The 21,381-nt window shown below is 45.6% G+C and overlaps 1 protein-coding gene across 2 annotated transcripts; it reads left to right on the forward strand.

Annotated features, from left to right (window-relative positions):
* The first annotated feature begins 439 nt into the window (after positions 1-439).
* On the forward strand, positions 440-20,240 carry LOC125927343 (ADP-ribosylation factor 2). 2 transcript variants are annotated; one of them, XM_049637619.1, is made up of 5 exons: positions 440-522; positions 3,059-3,225; positions 10,512-10,622; positions 16,379-16,503; positions 18,428-20,240. In XM_049637619.1, exons 2-5 carry the CDS (start codon positions 3,078-3,080, stop codon positions 18,587-18,589), a joined length of 546 nt encoding a protein of 181 aa, XP_049493576.1. In that variant the 5' UTR covers positions 440-522; positions 3,059-3,077; the 3' UTR covers positions 18,590-20,240. The 2 variants fall into 2 exon arrangements, with proteins under 2 accessions (XP_049493576.1, XP_049493577.1); XM_049637620.1 differs by having other exon boundaries at positions 442-528.
* Positions 20,241-21,381: the final 1,141 nt, after the last annotated feature.

Below are 21,381 nucleotides of genomic sequence, written 5' to 3' on the forward strand. Positions count from 1 at the left end.
GACACCGCCCCAAACTAGTTTCTACTTTTAGCTCAACCACGGTAAATTTCCTTAAATATCCTTATGAACTTGGCCCCGCCCACATGCCCCCACCCGGTTGGTTCCAATGCTCCCGGGGTTAGTTCAATCCCAAGGATTTTTCCGAGTTGATTGGCGCAGCAAATCGGAAATCCTTTTACTTTTCTGATTGGTCGCGCGCGGCACTGGGGCGGGGCATGTGGGAGTGTCTTGCCTGGAAGCCGGGAGCTGTCATTGGAAGATAAACCCGGCATTTCCAGAGCTTCGTGCCGTCGCCTAGGTCGCGAGGGGCGGGCCTCCTCCCGCCCAGGCTCTTATTATCCTTTGCATTGGCCAGACATGTCGTCACTCACAGAACTTCGAGCTCATTGGTACGAAAGCTCCAAGAGGCGATGGATGATTGGTTGGCTGCCGTTCCCGCCCCCGCGCCGGTCGCCATTTTGCAGAGGGGAGCCGAAATCCGAAAGGCAGTGGTGTGGGTAACGGTGCCCTGTGCGGCGGCAGGTAAAGGTAAGTGCGGCTGGGTAGAAGGGGCGGCAGCATTCAAGGCCTGGCTGGATTTCCGCACCGTCAGCGGCCAGGAAACCAGAGAACAGCGGTTGGCCTGCGGAAAGGGGTCGGGCTCCCTGTCCCTTTTCCACCTTCTGTAGGGCCAGCGCTGCGGGTACCCGGGGGAAGCTTGGCGCGTCCACCGTGACCCTCCGCTCTCCCGAGGGCAGGCAGGTTGAGAGGGAGCGGCCTGGCGGACGGGCAGAAAAGGCATTCTGGGTTCTTCCCGGGGACCCGGAGCCCGTGCCTGCCCGCCGCGCACGCCCATTTGCTCCCCTCCCCCGCCCCCTTCTCGTTCGCGCCCAGAGGGTCTCGCCGCTGTTCCTCCTTGATGGATAGTTGGTGCTTGTGGCAGGGAAGGGTGAACGTGCTAAAGAGGCGCCGGGATCGGGGATAGTTTTCCCCAGAGGGTTTCCAGAAACGCAGCGGGATTTGGGAGCCTCTGGCAGATGAGGAGGAAGAAGAGGGAAAGAGAAGCAGGAGGGAAAACCTAGGTGGTGTACTGTGTGTGGTTGGGAGGGGGAACGGAGCACGAGTATTTGGCTCAAAGGACGTGTAAGTGGGAAGTACCTCCCCACTCCACTCCCAGCACGTTCCTTACAGTTTTTCTCATCTATGCGGTTTGCGTTTTTTTCGGAAACAAAGACAAGGCGTCTCTAGTTTTGTCGCCCAACAAGATTTTGACTGCTGCAATGCCCTGGACGTTTGTATACTTTACATACAAACCATCTGTGAATGATAAAAGCATTCATCATTCTTTGGTTGTAGCAGTTCATCTTTACTTCATTTATGTACGGGATAAATGCTTCTTTTCTCTGATGGCGGAACAGAATGGTATATGCTTGGACATCATACGTGTTAGGCTACTGTGGGAAACCGTTGAATTTCATTCGTGAGGCCTCTGGAATTTGGTGACCTCCCCTCTGAGGTCACTAGGGTCCAGATGAATGAGATTGGCAGTCCTTACTGCATTTTCTCTCTGCTCTGCCAGGGAGTAAAGTTTTTCTTTGTTTAGCAGTTTAACTGGAAAATCATAGTCTTTATAACAAGGATTGGGGGGGGGGGGTGGGAGAATCTTTGTAGACTTTGAGGAGCTTGGTTCGAGATTCAGACACAGTACTATTTTAAGTCTTTAGAATGTCAAGTTTACACTTCATAGGCTGATGTGTTAAAAGACTGTAAATTCCTGCAAAGCTAGTCTGTCTTTACCCTTGCCTTTCTTTATAGAATCTATCATGCACTCTCCTAAAAAATAAAATATTGAACATGTATGCTGTTAGATATCAATAATAGTGATTACCTTTTGGGAGGTCAAGATTGGGATTGAGGAACAAGGAGCTCTGGGTCGCTGGTAATCATCTTTTTATGATTGGTTCCTGACATTTCATTGAACTGTATGGTTATCGTGTGTGTTTTTATCTGTGTGTAAATTATATTTCAACAAAAAGTAAAAAAAAATTGGTTGAGAGGCAGGTGATGTCAACACTGGATGCTATGGGATCTCCTCAACTCTTTGCCCAGTTTCTCTATTAGCAGTGCGGTGGCTCAATGCCCTATTTCCTCCCCTCTGAAAATTTTGTAGGTTCTTTTCTGGATATTGATACTGATTGCTAGCCAAAGGCAACTACTAAATTTCTAAGAGATACTGATACTTAACCTGCCTTAAGGACTTTGCTTCACATCCAGTAAAATACACTGGTTCTGGGGCGCCTGGGTGGCTCAGTCGGTGAAGCGTCCGACTTCCGCTCAGGTCAGGATCTCGCGGTCTGTGAGTGCAAGCCCCGCCTCAGGCTCTGTGCTGAGAGTTCAGAGCCTGGAGCCTGCTTCGGATTCTGTGTCTCCCCCTCTCTCTGCCCCTCCTCTGCTCATGCTCTGTCTCTCTCTGTCTCAAAAATAAATAAAAACATTAAAAAAAATACACTGGTTCTGTCCTTCATTAGTTCTCATTTCAAGAGAGTGTAGATGTATATGTTGTGGCATGGCTTCCATACTTAGGGTGACCAAAGCCTGCTGCCGTAGTGGTATCATTGACTGTGTTTCCATTATCCCATTTGAGTGCTGCAAGGAAAAAAGAGAATTTTGTGGCAAGACATCAAAAAGCTTAGTTGAATTTCCCTTTTTTTTTTTTGTAACGTTTATTTTTGAGACAGAGAGAGACAGAGCATGAACGGGGGAGGGGCAGAGAGAGAGGGAGACACAGAACCGGAAGCAGGCTCCAGGCTCTGAGCCATCAGCCCGGAGCCGGATGCGGGGCTCGAACTCACGGACCGTGAGATCGTGACCTGAGCTGAAGTCGGACGCTTAACCGACTGAGCCACCCAGGCGCCCCTACTTTTGAAAATTAGATACACTACTCTCTCTTTATTGGCCAAATTATACTTAAAATTGTTTAAATTTTACTAGGAGCCACTTCTGACAGAGACTTGTATTTTATGTATGGCGTTTCCATATTTCTGCAAAGAACAGTTACTTAATTTGCCTTTCTTTTCAGGTAACAGAATTCAGTCACAATGGGGAACGTTTTTGAAAAACTGTTTAAAAGTCTATTTGGGAAAAAAGAGATGCGGATTCTTATGGTGGGTTTGGATGCGGCTGGAAAAACCACCATCTTGTATAAATTGAAACTGGGAGAGATTGTGACTACCATCCCCACAATAGGTATGTTCAGGACCTGTGACAAGACCAATTTACAACTTAGTATGTTATACTTTCGCATGCTTTTTTGTTATTGGATACTTTTTTTTTTTAAGTTTATTCGTTTTGAGAGAAAGTGTGAATGGGGGAGGGGCAGAGAGAGCGGGACAGAGAGAATCCCAAGCAGGCTCCATACTCTCAGTACAGAGCCTGATGTGGGGCTTGAACCCACGAACTGTGAGATCATGACCTGAGCTGAAGTCAGATGCTTAACCGACTGAGCCACCCAGGCATCCCTATTACTAAATACTTTTTTTGAAAATTTTGTCTGCCCCAAGAGCATAAACTTTTTGAGGCCAAAATTAGGTGGTATAGAATTTCTTAGTTGTTCCCTGGCATCTCTAGGACATTGCTAGGTTTACAGGGCATTCAAATGAACACATTTCGGTTTAAGCACACTTAACCCTATCTGCTTGGCAAAAAAAGGAAAAAGATAATGATTAAAACAGGGAGGGCAGGGGCACCTGGCTGGCTTGGTTGGTAGAGCTTGGGACTCTTCATCTTGGGTATTGTGAGTTTGAGCCTCATGGCTCATGGTTGGATGTGGAGATCACATGAAGATAAAATCTTAACGTTTATTTATTTATTTAAAAAAATTTTTTTAACGTTTATTTTTGAGAGACAGAGCACGAGCAGGGAAAGGGGCAGAGAGAGAGAGAGACAGACAGACAGACACACACAATCTGAAGCAGGCTCCAGGCTCCAACCTGTCGGCACAGAGCAGGATGCGGGGCTTGAACTCATGAACTGTGAGATCATTACCTGAGCCGAAGTTGGATACTTAACCTACTGAGCCACCCAGGTGTCCCTATGTTGATTTATTTTTGAAGGAGAGAGAGACAGCGTGAACAGGGGAAGGGCAGAGAAAGAGGGAGACACAGATTCCATAGCAGGCTCCTTGGGACTCTTGATCTTGGGTGTTGGGAGTTTGACCCTCATGTCCCATGTGGAGATCACTTAAAGATACAATCTTAAAACAAACAAACAAACCGGGAGGGCAGGTATGTCCTCTCTTCCACTCAGTGTGTGTCCCAGCCTCAGCCTGAGATGGGAGCTGGCAATTACTGTTGCCTCTTCAGTCAGACTTCCTTCCAGCTGGCCTTTCTAAGGGGAAGCATGTCCGCAGGAAGTATGCTTCTAGGTTTAAAGATGCAGTGTGATTTTCTTCACTCTGGCTCAAACCAGTTGCTTGAGTTGGTGTCCAGCTGAAGAATCTGATTTATTCCAATGCTGGAGGACGACATGGCAGTGTAGTTATCCCTGCACCCCGGCACTGTGTTTTGTGGGCCATTTAGGGATTTTGCAAAGGCAGGTTTGACAGGACTTGATCTCTGCCTTTTGAACTGCCTCTAGATCCAAACTTCCACGTAAGAATAGGCTCCCCAGGATGATGTGTGAAGTCAGTAGCATTCTGAATGTTGGATTAGTCACAGGAACCAAAGGATCGACTTCCAACTTGGGCAATGGTTTCAGAGATTGCAACATTTGGAGAAGGAGGAAACCAGATGGACAAAACGTTCATACCCACAATTTTAAAAAAATGTCATCAGTCCCAAATGAAAATAGCAGAATTGTGTGGTTTTCTCCAATTATAAAAATAATTCATGCTTCCATGATATCAGACCTACAGCAAAACATAAACAAGTGTTAAAAACACTGTACCATGAAGATTTTGGTGAAGGGGCATCTGGATGGCTCAGTCGTCGATTAAGTGTCCGATTCTTTATTTTGGCTCAGGTCATGATCTCGTGGTTTGTGAGGGTTCTTGAGATCGAGCCCCGTGTTGGGCTCTGTCTGCACTGACTGCATGAAGCGTGCTTGAGATTCTTTCTCTCCCTCTCTCTCTGCCCCTTCCTTGTTCTCTCTCTGTCTCAAAATAAATAAACCTAAAACAAAAAAAAAGATTTTGGTAAATATTTTTGTAAAATCATATGTGTGCTGTTTTCCACCTTACTCTGCATTAGACAGTATATTTGGATCTCTCTTGTTATTTCCTCCCTGTGGAATGCTTTCCCGCTTTCTTCCTTAGCCTCCTCCCCCTTTATGTAGCTAATGCCAGCTCATTCTTTTGGTCTTAGTTTACACATTATTTCTCAGGGACACCTCTCCTGATACCCTGGACTGGTTTTCCCCTGGTAAAAGTTTCCATAGTAACTTGAACTTCTTAGTAACTCTCAACACATTTGTCATTGCTTGCTCACTTGTCTTCCTTCCAACAGTGTGTGTGTGTGAGATAAGGGCAGGAACCATGTCTGTCTTTTTCACCACTGTTCCCAAGCCCCTGGCAAAATGCCTGGCACATAGTCGTCCAGTAACTATTTTTAAGTTTACTTATTTTTGAGATAATTTTTAAAGTTTATTTTACATATTTTGAGAGAGAACACACAGAAGGGGCAGAGAGAGAGGGAGAGGGAATCCCAAGCAGGCTCCATGCTGTTAGCACAAAGCCCGATGCTGGCTCGATTTCATGACCTGAGCGGAAATCAAGAGCCTGACACTTAACTGGCTGAGCCACACACACACCCCATAAATATATATATATATTTTTTTTTAAGTTTATTTATTTATTTTGAGAGAGAGAGAGAGAGAGAGAGCACATGCATGCGCACACATGAGCCAGCCGGGGGGCAGGGAGGGTCAGAGAGATTGAATCCCAGCCAGGCTCCGCGTGGAGAGTGCAGCGTGGGGCTCGAACTCAGGAACCATGAAATCGTGGCCTGAGCCAAAAATCAGGTCAAGAGTGGGGCACTTATCTGACTGAGCCACTCGGGCACCCCTGTCCAGTAAATGTTTGGTGAATGAATTGGATACCAACCTTGTGGTAGATCATTAAACTAATGGCCCCCAATGCATCATTCCTCTCCACGCCCATATGCAGTTCCCTTCTGTGATGCTCAGCTTGGCCACAGGCTTGCTTTGGCTTAGGGAGCATCAACAAATGTAATTCAAGCAAAGATGAAGTTAGTGCTTTTGCCCTGGGGCTGGCACTTCTGGAACACTGCCACCTTCAGAAGAGGAAGCCCGATGTTCCTTGAGAATGAAAAGACTACCTGGAGAGAGAGAAGCCTGGCCCAGCCCCCAGGGGATTCCTTGGCTGAATGTACTACGGGGGGAAACCCAGGCAACCCACAGAATTGGTGGTGGTGATGGAGGGAATCATTATTCTAAGTCACTAAGTTTGGGGGCTTACCTAACGACTGATACAGATGAACATCGCATTTTATTTTTATTTTTTATTTTTTTTAATTTTTAACGTTTATTTATTTTTGGGACAGAGAGAGACAGAGCATGAACTGGGGAGGGGCAGAGAGAGAGGGAGACACAGAATCGGAAGCAGGCTCCAGGCTCTGAGCCATCAGCCCAGAGCCCGATGCGGGGCTCGAACTCACGGACCGCGAGATCGTGACCTGAGCTGAAGTCGGACGCTTAACCGACTGAGCCACCCAGGCGCCCCGAACATCGCATTTTAATAACTGGATAGTATTCCATTGTAGCTATATTTTAATGAATTTCCACTGATGGTTGTTCTTTGTAAGTGATGCTGAAGTAAGCATCTTTAACATTTTTGCAAAGTTTTCTCCTTGCAGTGATTTCTGGAGGAGGGATTGCTATGTTAAAACCAATGTACATTTAGGGGGGGCTGGCTGGCTCAGTCAGTGGAGCATGTGACTCTTGATCTTGGAGTTGTGAGTTTGAGCCCCGCATTGGGCGTAGAGTTTACTTAAAAACAACGTACATTTAATATGGGTACACACTCACCAAAAAGGTTGTGTCAGCAGCTACTAAAAAGTGTTAATTTCTCCAGGGAATTTGCCGATCTGATAGAGAAAAAACACTGATTTTTATTGGGATTTCTTCTATTGTAAGTGAATATATTCAAACATCAGTGGGTCTTTTGTATTTGCTCTTCTGTGACTTGATTTTAATATGGTTCTAGGGTTTTTTCTTTTTGTTGGCATGTTTATATGTCTCTTACCGATTTGAAGAAGGACATTATGGGTCAGGAACAAGTCTTGTCCCATGCTGGTTTTCCAGTTGATGGTCTTTCAACCTCTTTTTTTCTGTGTTTTGCCATACAGAATTTTAGGTAGCCAAATTTACCAATTTTTTTCTTTTTTTAGGTTTGGTATCATTTTTAGAAAGGTCTCCCTCAATCTGGGGTCATAAAAGTATTCACCAATATTTTCTACTGCTAATAATAATGCGTTATTATTTTTTTTGCATTATTTTTATTTCATTTTTAAAAACATTGAAATATTTACTTGAAGTTTATTTTTCTGTTACAAGTAAGTTAGGGATTTAGTTATATTTATTTTTATTTTTATTTTGTTTTTTTTAATTATTTATTTTTGAGAGAGAGGGAGAGAGACAGAGTGTGAGCTGGGGAAGGGGCAGAGAGAGGGAGACACAGACTCCGAAGCAGGCTGCAGGCCCTGAGCTGTCAGCAGAGCCCGAAGCGAGGCTCGAACTCACAAGCTGAGAGGTCATGACCTGAGCCGAAGTTGGCCGCTTAACCGACTGAGCCACCCAGGTGCCCCTAGTTATATTTTTCAAATGAGAAGGCCAGTGCTGTCCAGTAGAACATTCTGCAGTGATGGAAGTGTTCTGTGACCACTGTCCAGGTTGATAGCCATAGCCGCAAGTGGCTCTTGAGCGCTTGAAATGTGGCTAGTGCGATTGAGGAGCCCACGTTTTTAATTTCAATTAAATCCAGACAGTCACATGTGTATAGGACACGTGCAGGGATAGACAGCTCTCCACCATTTATTGGCTAGTGTTTCCACACTGATTTTAAATGCCTTCTTTGTCATATATTAAGTTTTCATGGGTGTGTGTGTCCTTCTGGACAACCCCCTGTTGTCGTCATTTGAACTTAATTATTTCAAGTATTATTAAGGTTTGATAATATCTTTAAAAATTTTTTTTGTTTATTTATTTATTTGGAGACACACACACACATACACACACACACACACACACACAGTGTGAGCGGGGGAGGGGTAGAGACAGGGGGGTGGAGAGAGAGACAGAGACAGAGAATGAGAATCCCAAGCAGGCTCCGCACCATTAGCACAGAGCCTCATGCGGGGCTCAAACTCACGAAACCGTGAGATCATGACTTGAGCCAGAGCCGAGAGTCAGACACTTAACTGACTGAGCCATTTGGGCACCCCTAATATCTTAAAAGTAATTTGTTACCTGTTTTCAGAGAGTTCTTGGTTATGCTTACTTATTTTTCCAGATTACATTTAAGATTGTTTTGCTAAGTTTCCTATCCCACTTCCTTTCCCTCTTTGCTTTAGAATGGCATTGAAATTATGCATTTATTTAGCAAGAATTGAGATTTCTGCAATGTAGTGAGAGCCCCTCGCGAAAACCAGGCTTGACTCAAAGTGAGATTTGGAAAGTGAGCAGTCCCAGGTTGTGGTAGGCCTCAACAGTCATGTTTGAGATTTGGGTGTGGGAAGCCAAAGAGATTACTTTTCCCCCCTTATTTTAAATATTTCAATCAAGCATGAATGTGTAGGGAAGTGATATGACCACATGTGTTTTGAGAGTTTTGATTAGAAAATGGTAGTGGACAGAGAGGAAGAGTGGCTGCTGCTAGGTTAGTTAGGTTGCTTCAATAATTGAGGCAAGAAATGACAGTTTCATGGGTTAGGGTGACTATTAGATATTTAGGAGGTTGGACAGATAAGATTTGATAATGAGAATTCTTTTTTATTAAAAATTTTTACTTATTTTTGACAATGAGAGAGGGACAGAGTGTGAGTGGGGGATGGGCAGAGAGAGCGAGGGAGGGAGACACAGAATCCAAAGCAGGCTCCAGGCTCTGAGCTGTCAGCACAGAGCCTGACCCGGGGCTCAAACTCGTGAACCGCGAGATCATGACCTGAGCCGAAGTCGGACACTTAACCGACTGAGCCACTCAGGTGCCCCCATAATGAGAATTTTAGGGGTGAGAGAGTTGAAAGTGTCAGTGATGCCTTCCAGATTTCCAGCTTGTGGGATGAAGGGGTGCAGGGGTAGCTAGGAGAGGAGCAGGTTAGAGGGGTGGGGATCTTAAGTTCAGTTTTGACGTACTGCCTTACCGGAGCCTTTGAGACATTTAACCAAAGATGTTGGATAGAAGGTTGGATTATGGACCTGAAGCTCAAGAGATCTGGGTTCAGATCATGTAAATTTGAGTCATTAGCACAAAAATGGTGATACAGCCCCAGGAGGGAAGGAGATTACCTCTGGGGATGTGGAAAGAAGAGAATGGATGGGGCAGTACAGAGTCCTAGAAGTCCATCATCTAAGGATCAATTAAATGTGGTTGAGCTCACTAAGTAGACCAAGAAGGTTCAGCCATAGAATTAGAAGGAGAATGGGAAACCAGGGAAGAGTTTCAAGGAAGGAGTGAGCAGTAGTGTCAGATGTGAAGTCAAATTACCTAAGAACCAAAGAGCATCTGTTGGATTTATTGACATGCCGGTCACTACTTGCCTCGGCAACGCCAGGTCTGTAACATGGTGGGGCAGAACCAAGGTTTTCTAGGGTACAAGGTGACACAGTAGGTGCAGTGAATGTAACTATTCTCGGAGAAGTTTGGCTTTAACAGGGAAAATAGAGGGTGGTAGCAGTTCAAGATGTGGAGTCACGGAAGGGCTTTTTTTGAAAGATGTAAAGATTTAAGCGTGCTAAGAAGAACAGGGTGGGGATTTCAGAGAGCGGGGGAGAGCAGCCCAAGGTCTGGCGGTATGAGTGGTTAGAACTGACATTGGATAGTGGCCCTCTTCTGTTGTTCCAAGGAGGGAAGCAAAGGGTGGGGAAAGGTGTAGGTAGGTTTCTACACTGTTTGGTGGGAGGTGAAAGTCGTCCCATTAGTGGCTTCTGTTTGCTCTGAAGTGCACTGTAAGATCTGCTGAGAGAAAAGAAGAGGATGTGTGAGGTTTGAGTCTGGAGAGAGTAGAGAAGGTGATGAGTGAAAGAGCGAGCTAACATACTCGGTTTTGTAAGCCATAGATCTTTTCTTCTTTTTTAAGTAAGCTCTAGGCTCAGAGTAGGGCTTGAACACACTATCCTGAGATCAAGCGTTGCATGCTCTATCGACTGAGCCAGCCCAGCGCCCCCTGTAAGCTATAGATCTTTGACTAGCAAGTTGCTTTGTAAATTAAAAGTACTGTCCAAATGTTAGCTGAAATTCATTGAAATCGTTCAGCCAACAGAAGTCTTCATTAACAATTTTCTCCGTCTTCCCAATTTAGGTTTCAATGTGGAAACGGTAGAATATAAAAATATCAGCTTCACAGTCTGGGATGTTGGTGGCCAGGACAAAATCAGACCTTTGTGGCGACATTATTTCCAGAACACCCAAGGTAAAGGTTATCCAGTCTGTGGCCTTGGAACCATTTGTATTAAATGCGTCTAAAGTTGGATGCTCGTGGCAAAACCTTGTGCTCTGCTCTGTTTGGACTGTCAGTCGTTCCTTCTCTTCCAATGACCCACTTACACTTCCTGGGGAGGTTTCTTTTTGGAAAATGGTCCCTGCCTTTCTAAAAAAGGTGCTTGGGCATTAATGCCCTACCTAGAAAACTTCTCTTAATCCAGATTCGTTAAAAAAGGGCTATCCTGATGAATTTTGTCTTTTGGTTCATTGAGAATTGTATGTATGTTAGATGAAGTACCGGTATTTGAAGAATTTGGATTCAGTAAGCTCTTTTAAACCTGTTGAGAATATCTAAGAATCATGCCTCTGGAGGGAAAGAAATGAACAGGCGTGGCTGGAACCCCAGATGCCAGCGTCTTGTGTGGCCACAGTCCCTCCCTGTTGCCCTGCTATTCTAGAGGTGTAGGAATCGACATGCATATCCCAGATCCTTGCCTTGTTTCCTTATCACTGGTTTCTTAGAAGTTGGGGTTCTAATGGGTCCACACCCATCATCAATCTTTTTGAGGTTTTTTCCATGGATTTTGTGTTGGATAAATACTACCTTCTAGAATGTTGCCTGTCAAGATATCCATAAACTGTTCACATAGCTGTTTACACCCTGATTCTCATGTAGAATCATAACCAGATGGCATCTTCACGCTCGCTTTAGAACTTATTTGGAGTCTTAATTTTGCAGATTCTACTACTGGTGGTGTTTTCATTGCATGCGGCTCATAATAAAGGCCTGTATTTGTCGGTCTTGTCACACCCAGTGCCCAAGCCTGCTGGCTCTTTATGTTTTAGATCATTGTTGTAGCACTTCACTTCATTTGCAGCTATTTTCTCAGCCTTTAAAGTAAATTGTATATTTTTTTTCTTAAAATGCTGTGTGTGCGTGTAAACATATATGTGTGTATGTATACACACACACACACACACACACACACACACACACTTGTTGTTGTTGTTAGTGGAAACTTCAAAAGATATAAGGAGGAGAGGATGCAGAATGAACCCCCCTTGTACCCATTGCCCAGCTTCAACAGTTTATTAGCATTTTGCAGAGTATGTTCTAGCAAAGCCCAGACGTGATACCTTTTGCTCATGTATCCTTCAGTTTTCATTTTAAACCGATAAAGCCTTTTTTTCTGAACATAATCTCCATGCCATTATCACACCCCCAAAATTAGTATTAATTCTTTAATGACAAGTACCCAGCCCGTATTCAAGTTTCTCCAGGTGGGTCAGATATGTCCTTTCTATGTTTGATTTGTTTGCATTGGGAACCAAAGTTCACACATTGCGTTTCATGGTTACGTCCCTTTAGTCTCTTACTCTAAAACAGATCTTCTCCCCACCTCTTTTTTTCCTGCGTCATTTTTTGTTAGATGTTTATCCTGCATTTTGGATTTGGCTGATTATTGTAGTGTTACTTAATTTGTCTATGGATATCTTGTAAAATGGTAGTTTGTTCTAGAGGTGTGGTTACATTCTGGTTCATATTGGCGGCAAGAATACTTCAGAAGTGGTGCTAAGTACTTCCTGTTGTATCACATCTTAACACAGGCCTGGTTGTCCCACTTTTAGTGATGCTAAATGGATTCAGATGGTTTCAGCATACTTCTCCCAAAATAAAGTTGCCTTTCACTGAGTGATTCTAGCATTCGTGGAAGACTGCTAGATCTGTTATTAGAGTTACAGAATGGTGATTTTTCTAGATCGTGTCATTTCAGTTGTATTTGTTAGCTGAAATCCTTCTAAACAGAGAACTCCCATCAAATATTTGGTTTCTCTGAAATATAGTTTATATAAGAAAGGCAGAAAAAGTGCTTAATTCTTTACCTTTATTGATCTTCAGAGAACTGACTTGATAACCTAGCAACTTGCATGATGACTGTTATATTTTTATATCTCTGTTTCAATCCGCTGCAGACAGTATACCTTCTGATACTCAAGAGTGTTCATTTATCTTGGGTTGGTACTTGCCATAATGGCCAGACGGATGCAATTCCTCATTAGTCAATAAATCTAGAAAGCGTGGGTCTGAACCACGGCTCTGCTATGAAACCTTGGGAGGGTTAAGTAATCTTTTCTCAGTTTCCTTATCTATAAAATGGAGGTACCACCTCCTGTGTTGGATCATTTGGCTTGAATGAGATTGATTTTGTAAAATGCTTTGTTCGGTGGTTAGATGGTAGTAGGCTAGGAGCCTGTATTAGTCTGGCTTCTCCAGAGGAAACAGAACCAATAGGATGGATGGAAATATATATATCTATATATCTATATATCTATAAATATATATATATACATATATCTCAGATTTATTATAAGGAACTGGCTCACGTGGTTACAAAGGCTGAGCAGTCCCAGGATTTGCATTTAGCAAGCAGGAGAACCAGGGTGGCTGATGCTGGAAGTTCCAGTCCAGAGCCAGAAGTCCTGGAGGCCAGTTCCAGGATGGCCAGGCAGGGACTTCTCTCACTCTTTTCTTTTCTTCAGGCCTTCAGTGGACTGGAGAGGCCCACTCCCGCTGGGAAAGGCAGTCTGCTGTACTCAGTCTGCTGATTCAGATGTCATTAACCTCATCCAGAAACCCCTCCCAGACACACCCAGAGAAAACGTTTGACCACATGTCTGGGCACCCCGTTGGCCAGTCAAGTTGACATGTAAATTACCCCATCACAGAGCCCAAATTGTGAGAGGTTTTACTTCCTCATTCTCTGGCAGGATTCCTTTTGCCTGCCTGATTCAGTGCTGTCACCTTCAGTCACCGAGTTGAAGTGCCTTTTTGTTTTCAATCTTCTATTCTTAACAAGTCCAGTTTAATTGAACTCCAGCGACTGTTGCTTTGATGGCAGGTACCTGGCTGTGTTCTAGGACCTTGCGGTGCGTAATTTAGACTGCTCATGAGATTAGCGAATGGGGAGTGTTTGAAGAATGGATTTGCTGTCTGTGGTGGGTCCAGGCATCTCAGTTCTGAGTGGCCTTGGATGCTGCCTCTTTTTCTTCTGCCAGCTTCTCAAAGGTCAGGCTGTCTTTTATTATTTAAATTTTCTTCATCAGTATGTTGAGTATGACAGACTAAATGATAGCTTTTAGCTCTCCATTAAGACATTTGACTGTCTTCACTAGGCTTCCCTTGTATAGATTGGAATTTGAATAGTTTATGTGATTTCTTAGTTGATTATATTACATAGAGTGCATAAAATGGTCCATTAGTTCTCACGTGGACAGATTTTTCTCTTTTTTTTTTTTTTTTTTAAGGTTTTTCTCCTTGATTGTAGGTGTAGTAATTTTAATTTGTTAAATGGTCATACATTTATACGGTTCAAATTTCCAAAAGAAATAAAAGTGTATAATGAAATACCACTGTCTCCTTCCTGTCTCCTAACCACCCAGTTCTCCCTCCGTAGACCAGCACTTCTGTTTTTTTGCACATCTGTCCAAAGATATTTTCTGCATGTCAGCTCAGAGCCCAATGCCAAGCTCGAACTCACTTATGGACCGTGAGATCATGACCTGAGCCAAAGTCGGATGCTTAACCCACCGAGCCACCCAGGTGCCCCAGCCTCCCGGCCTTTTAAAACAAATTGTAGTGTACCATTCATGTGTAAAATGATCTTTTCTAGGTTCTCCCCGTTCAAAAGTAGAGTCAGTCTGATGCTAGATTCTTTTGTTTCTCAGATCAGGATTTATGTGAAAGCAGTATAAAGTGGGCCCTGATATTTATAAACCTTTGTTTCTATCAGGAATGGTGAAGGGATTCTACGTCTGCTCCCACCCTGTCAACTCTGCTTTGGAGACTAAGGATCTCCTCGAATTTCTGGATAACCTTGTTTGCTTAGTTATGATCAGAGACCTGGTTATACTATTGGTAGAATATTGCATCTTCGGGAGAAGTTTTGGATGTTCTGCATTGTTTTAATCTGATGTGATATAACAGACGGGACTTTGGCTCGGGTGCAGCACCCGAGCACCCCGAAGCCGTGGGAGCTCCTGTCTGAGGAGTGGGCCACCCCAGAGCAGCTGGCCAGGCAGCTGTCGGGTGGGCCTGGGAAGCAGGAGGAAAGGGGCAGAGGGCCAGCGCCGGTTCTCCCTCCTGACATCTCTGTGAAATCCGTGTTGGAGGCAGCCAAGAAGTCATCCTCTCATGCTACACTTCTGCTACCGGGAAGGTCCCTTTGGCAGTGTCCCCATAAGCTGTGGCTGAAGCGGGGCACAAATCTCCCCAGCGACAGGGAGGCCTCCCGAGGCAGCCCGTTGCGTCTTCAGTTTTGTTGACTCTTTGTTGATGTCCTGTAGTTTGTACCCACTGATCTTCAGGGTACTTATAGAGCTATATGAAACCAGTTGAACCTCTCTTTATGGCATGAACTCTTAGATATTTGAAGACAGCTGTCAGTCCCCCAGTGAGTCTTTTCTCGAGATAAAATATCCCGGTTATGTCAGTTCTTTTTCGTCTGACATCGTCTCTAGTTCCTCTGCCGTCCTAGTCTTTCTTTGAATCCTTCCAGTGCGCCTGCGTTGTAGAGCGTGGGGTCCTGCAGCGACCATGTAATCTTCACAGGATGTTCTGACTGACACACGATAGAGAAGGCTTTTTATCGCCCATACCCCAGAAACTGAGCTGCCGACACTGCTCTCGATACAGCCTGAGAGCATATTAGTTCTGGCAGCCGCTTCACGTTTTTGTCGCACGGAGGGCTTATTGTCAGCTAACCACCAAGTTCTTACTATCATTATGTACTTTACTATACACGGACGGCTGCGAAGACGGTCTTCCCCGTTCTCTATTTGGGCGTGAGTAGGTTTTCCCAGGGAATCATCTTGGCCCAGTGCTTCCTCCAGCCAACGTAGCAGCAACCAGCTCTGTGCAGGTTTCTACCTTTGCTTCCACACAGTGTGGTGGTATCTTTCTTCGACCTGTCTCTTGCTTCCTGGGGATCCCCTGATGCTCTCTCTAGTGTGGGATCCTACAAAGATTTCCCGACACCAGCTACCTGGAGTTGGGCCAAACTTCACAGGTCAGAGGCACAAGACTCCCTCACTGCAGGCACCAGCCGTAAATGGGGTCCCCAGACCACCCTCACTTCTCATGGGCTGGCTGCAAACTCAGCAGTTCCCACGACCCCCTCAGGTTCGGTAATTCATCAGAATGACTCACAGGACTCAGGAAAGCGAGATACTTAGAATTACAGTTTTGTTATAGCACAGGGATACAAATGAACCAGCCAAAGGGAGAGACACATAGGGCGAGGTCTGGGAGTTACCAGACACAAAGCTTCCATGGTCCTTTGCACACGGAGAAAACACTGCATTACCTCTGGCACGCTGATGTGTGCCAGATGTGTAACATCATTTGAGCCTTGCCAACCTGGGATGCTTCTCTGAACTTTGATGTCCTTTGTTTTTATTGGGACTTCATTATGTAGGCATGATGTAGAAGCAAGGTAATAAAGCATGAACCTTAACCTTTTCTCTCTATATTCTTGTTTCTGTTAATCTGGTGAAGGCCTGTGATGCTTCTGAAAAGGTAGGTGGGTTGAATGTGCAGCAGCCTTCCTGACTCTGGAGATTAGATGTCCTTCCTTATGGATTGCTTTCGGTGAAACCATACACATAAGTAGGGAGAAGCTGTAAGGACGTATAAACAGTTCCCCTTTCCAGGTTCAGATTACCAACAGGCTTGTGATTTCTTTCCAGGTCTGATTTTCGTGGTTGACAGTAATGACAGAGAGCGGGTCAACGAGGCCCGAGAAGAACTAACTAGAATGTTGGCAGAAGATGAGCTCAGAGATGCAGTTTTATTGGTGTTTGTAAATAAACAGGTATGTTGTTGGCTTTCTGAATACCGGGACTGAAATTTCTGTCAGATGTTCACTTAAAAATATGGATACTTAAATTAGATATCTGCCTTCCTCTCTCTCTAGTCTCTACTGTAACCTTCCCACCTTACCCCCCACCTCTCTCTCTCTTTTTTTTTTAAAGTAAGCTCTAGGCCCAACATGGGGCTTGAACTCACAACCCCGAGACAGCCAGGCGCCCCCTATGCACCTCCTTTTTAGCTTATGTCTTCTATTCATTCATGCAACAAATATTAATTGAGCATCTACTAAGATCCAGGCATTGTTTTAGGTATTGGTGTTGTAGCAGTGAGCAGCAAGACGGACAAAAATCCCTGTGTTCATGGAGTTTGCATTCTAGCGCAAGCAGAGTCAGTCGGTAAATAATATGTAATGTGTCTGCTGGAAGAGTGGAGGATAGATGTGGGGAAGGGCCAGGATTCCTCCATCATAAGATGACATTTGAGAAGAAGACCTGAAGGCCAGCAGGAAGGGAGCCATGTGGGGCCAAAAATAGCAAGGCAGCCAATACAGCTGGAACAGAGCGGGCGGGGGCGGTGAGGGAGGAGATGGTTGCATCATAGGGGGCCTATCTTCCAGGAGGAGAAGGGTCTTCTACATAAATGTAATGGAAAGCAGTAAAGGAAGAGTGGGAGGAGGGCCAAGTGTAGAGCCGTCCCACCTCGGGACTCAAAGCTGAACTAAGCTTGGAAAAGAAGGTAGAGTTGTGGAACGTACCAGCCCGAGATAACCTCAGTCAATTGTGGTGTGTTTCCATCCACTTTCTCCTCCATGAACACATTCGTTATGTGACTGAGCTCTCGCTCTTCTGACTGTGTTGCATCCTGTGTGTCACTTTTTCTCTTGCCATCCAGCTCTTTGTAATCATGATTTTAAATGGTGGCCGGGTCATCACTCAGTGATTACCCTACTGCTGGGTTCGATGTCACTAGTGAGCACAATGGACTTTCAAAAAGAAAATGACGCTTGTTCTTTTTAATTATAAAAACAGAACATGCCCGTGGTATAAACATGCCAGCAGTTCAGAATACCAAGTGAAATGTTCTAGCCTCACTCTTCAGGGTAAAACATTGTTGAATTTCTTCTTTTCCCAGAGTTACAACGTTCTATGCCTGTGTAAACAGTTATGTGATTGTATTCATATTTACATTCTGGAGATCAGCTTTTTTCCTTAGCCTATCTTTGATGTCATTCCATATCACTATATCTAGATCCATATCAATATATCCAGATCCATATCAATATGTCTAGATCTACATTACGTGGCAGGCATAGTTGTAGGAACTTGAAATATATCAGAGAACAAGCTTGTAAACAAGCTTGGGTTCTAGTTAGAGGAGACAGATGATAAGTAATTCACGTACCAAATAAGTAAGTTTTATAATGTGGCAACATATGGTGACTGCGGCATTTGAAAAGATTAAGCAGGACAATTAGGGAGGGGTCCCGGGGGCTCAGGTCACGAAGGCCTTGCAGACCATCACAAGGACGCTGGCTCTCCCCCTGAGAGAGACGGAGCTGTTGTCGGGTTTTGAAAGAATGGTTCGCTCTTCCCCTGACCACTGGGTTGAGAGCAGACTTGAGGGGAACAAGTGCAGAAGAAAGGGGACCAATTAGGAAAGTTCTTTCAGTGCTCCAGGGTAGAGGTCATGGTGCTGGCATCGGGAGGGTATCTGCGGAGGTGCTGAGGAGGGGTCAGATTCTGCATCTGTTTTGATGGTACAACCAGTGGTGGTACCCAGTGTGGAGTTGAGAGGTCAGAGAGAGAGAGAGATTAAGGACCAGCTGAGCTCAGACTGTGGGGTGGGGTAGGTTTGGGGAGAAGAACGTAGTATTTTGTTATATAAATGCATCGTTAAAAACTGACTTTCGGGTTTTCTTTTTCAAGGATCTTCCGAATGCTATGAACGCAGCGGAGATAACAGACAAGCTCGGCTTACATTCCCTCCGCCAGAGAAACTGGTACATTCAGGCCACTTGTGCCACCAGTGGAGATGGGCTTTACGAAGGCCTGGACTGGCTCTCCAACCAGCTCAAAAACCAGAAGTGATCGGAAGCGATCCCTTCCCCGTGCGTTGTGGCAAAGTCAGCTGGCCTCTTCTGTGTGCGTGCGTGCGTGCGTGCGAGGAGCTGAGTGTGGGTGTGTGGCTGGGAGCGGGAGCAGCTTTCTCACACTGTGCCTTATACATGCTGTAAGAAAACCAGTCTTACGTTTGAAGAAAAACCAGTGTTACATGTGAAATGCTACCTTCCACTTCAATAGCTCCGGCGCTCAGCCTGGCCGCGGGTGGAGGGCCCCCGGGGGCTTCCTGGTGCGCGCTCGCCAGAGCCGTCTCCACAGCGGGCAGGAGGCGGGGAGCTGGCTGGGGGCTGAGTGGAGCTGGCAGAGCCGGGGCTGGCGTCTCCGCACAGCTCGAGTCCCCTTGGACGCTGGTGTCCTTTTGTAAGCAGGAAGGTCCCGTCCTTCTTGCCCATCACTGCCAGAGCTAGCAACTCACTTGTCAGTGCTTTAAAGCAAAAGATCCTCAAGAGGAAAAAGGCACTTGCTTCCTGCGGGTTTGAAGTTCAGCTCTGAACTTTTCCCTTAAGTTATTTTCTTCCTGGTGGAATGTGCTTCATTTAAAGGAACTCGAGGTCTTTTTCATTAGAGTGTCAAGTCTCCATAACACTAGAAAATTGTCCAGTCCTTCCCTTATGCTAGTTCCTTCCCGTTTGCCTCTTATTTGCCCGATGGAGACCATGTGGGGTAAGTAACCCAGCGGGAGGCCGAGGTTCTTGGCCACAGGGTCCTGCGGAGGGGCAGGCGTGTGTCCCTGCGTCTGTCTCCCCTTCTCAGGTTTCAGGCTCCCGAGGCTGCTGCTCCCACTTCTCTGTCCCGTGCTGAATGTTCTGTGCTCAAAGCGGGAGGTTCACTCCTGCGATGGAATCGTCGCCAAGTTCATGATCTCCCTTCAACTTTCGGTTTTGGTCTGTTTCTGTTCCCAGAACCACACACCTGTGAGTTCTGCGAGTGAGAGGGTTGAGAGCTTCCTTTGGGGTCGAGATGAAATTCCCGGCCACCCCTGTGACTGCCCCTGAGTCGGTGCTCACTTTTGGTATGAAAATGTCTCCTCCGGACCGCTCTCTGCGGCGCCCGCTCCCCCTCCCGGATGGCAGTAATGTCCTACGTGGAAACGTGCTTTATGCGGTCCTCAGAATGTTCATGAAAATGGCCTGGAGGTGAGCTTGGTTTCACATGGTAGTCTAGAGCTCGTTTGGCCAGACAGCTGTTGACCGGATGTGTACCTGAGCACTTCCACTACGTGACCCTTGAGAAGTCCTTTTTCAAAAAAACTTCTTATTCAAATTACAGAGGAGGGGAATGTAAGGTGAACTTGAACTAAAGTAACCCTTGTTTATTGATAATAATGAAGTCGATACTACCAGGAAGACATTTCCTGCCACGATCAACGTGGGGTGTGATGTTTTTCTGTAAGATGTTGACCCTAAAGACTGTTCATTGCAATACTGGCATCCAAGTCCCGATTTGGTTTTTAACCCTGGAACAGTTCCTGAGAGATTTAAGTTGTGCGCCTCAAATGGGCAGGGACTGTGTCCTATACTTTTGTATTTGTGCTTAGTACGGTGTACCTAGTACAGTGCTAGGCCTCGTTTAACAATTGTCGGTCGGTTGGACAATAAAGAACTTGCTCTGGAAGGAGGAGAGGACAGCCACGTGCTTCTGTATGTGTCGTCGAACTACTTTAAGATCCCTTTTCCCTCCGTCTTAGCAGACTTCCTATTGAACATTCCCAGGGTACTTGTGCAAAAGACGACCCCGGAGGTGCTGTCCTGGGCCTTTGTGCCTCTAGCGGTATCCTCACTGATGGCATCCGTGACACTTTCAAACTATGGGCTTTCCCTGTGGTCTGGAGCTGGTGAGTGGGGGTGAGCGGGGCCACTTCAGTGTAGTCACTTTGAACAAAGACTTGGGTCCCTGAAAGCCATGTTGATATCCCAGTTATGTCCCTTCCTGGCTGCTGGCCTCTGGCCATTTACTCTTAGCTTCTGTATCTCTTGAGCCTCCATTTGCTTACCTGTTTTCCTTTCTCTTTCTTTTCTTTCTGTCTTTCTTTCTTTCTATGCTTATTTATTTTTGAGAGAGAGAGAGAGGCAGAGTACAAGTGGGGTAGGGGCAGAGAGAGAGGGAGACACAGAATCGGAGCTGTCAGCACAGAGTCTGACGCCAAACTTGAACCCACGAACCGTGAGATCATGACCTGAGCCGAAGTCGGACGCTTAACCGACTGAGCCACCCAGGGGCCCCTTTTTTCCTTAACTGTTAAATGGGAGTGATGATACTTACCCAGTAAGGTTGTGCGGATTCAGTGTCTCAGACCTTTGTATACCTTGCTCTGGTGTTTCCCGGGGAGTATCTTCCTGTCTTAAGTGTGAACAACAGTGCTGGTGGCCACAAACCGATGAGCGTTATTTGTAGGAGAAGGGAAGTGGGATCGTGTGTGGGGGCTGTATAAATCTCTCTCTTGCTCTCTTTACCTTCTATTCTGCTGGATGCTTGGTCCTTTTCTAACCATGGAGAATGTTCACGAGGCCAGCTGGGGTCCTTGATTACCAAGCATGTTGCTGTATCCTATCCTCACCTGTTTCTCTTCCTTTTTTTGGTTCATTCTGTGGTTTTTAGTGTACGCAACCACAACGACTGATTTTAGACAACCCCCCCCCCAAAGAAACTCTGGATCCAGTAGCATCCACTCCCCATTCCTCCCTTCCCCCAGGCCTGTGGCGACCACTAATCTATTTTCTGTTTCTTTGGATTTGCCTGTTCCGGGCAGGTGAGGGGCC

Source organism: Panthera uncia, chromosome E1, assembly GCF_023721935.1.
Source record: "Panthera uncia isolate 11264 chromosome E1, Puncia_PCG_1.0, whole genome shotgun sequence".
Classification (NCBI taxonomy): domain Eukaryota; kingdom Metazoa; phylum Chordata; class Mammalia; order Carnivora; family Felidae; genus Panthera; species Panthera uncia.

Bases quoted from the DNA above. Each gene is read 5' to 3' on its own strand.
- LOC125927343 (XM_049637619.1), top strand. From the start codon at position 3,078: ATGGGGAACGTTTTTGAAAAACTGTTTAAAAGTCTATTTGGGAAAAAA. The intron at 10,623-16,378 runs GTAAAGGTTATC...ATTTCTTTCCAG, and splicing joins TTATTTCCAGAACACCCAAG to GTCTGATTTTCGTGGTTGAC. The intron at 16,504-18,427 runs GTATGTTGTTGG...TTCTTTTTCAAG, and splicing joins TGGTGTTTGTAAATAAACAG to GATCTTCCGAATGCTATGAA.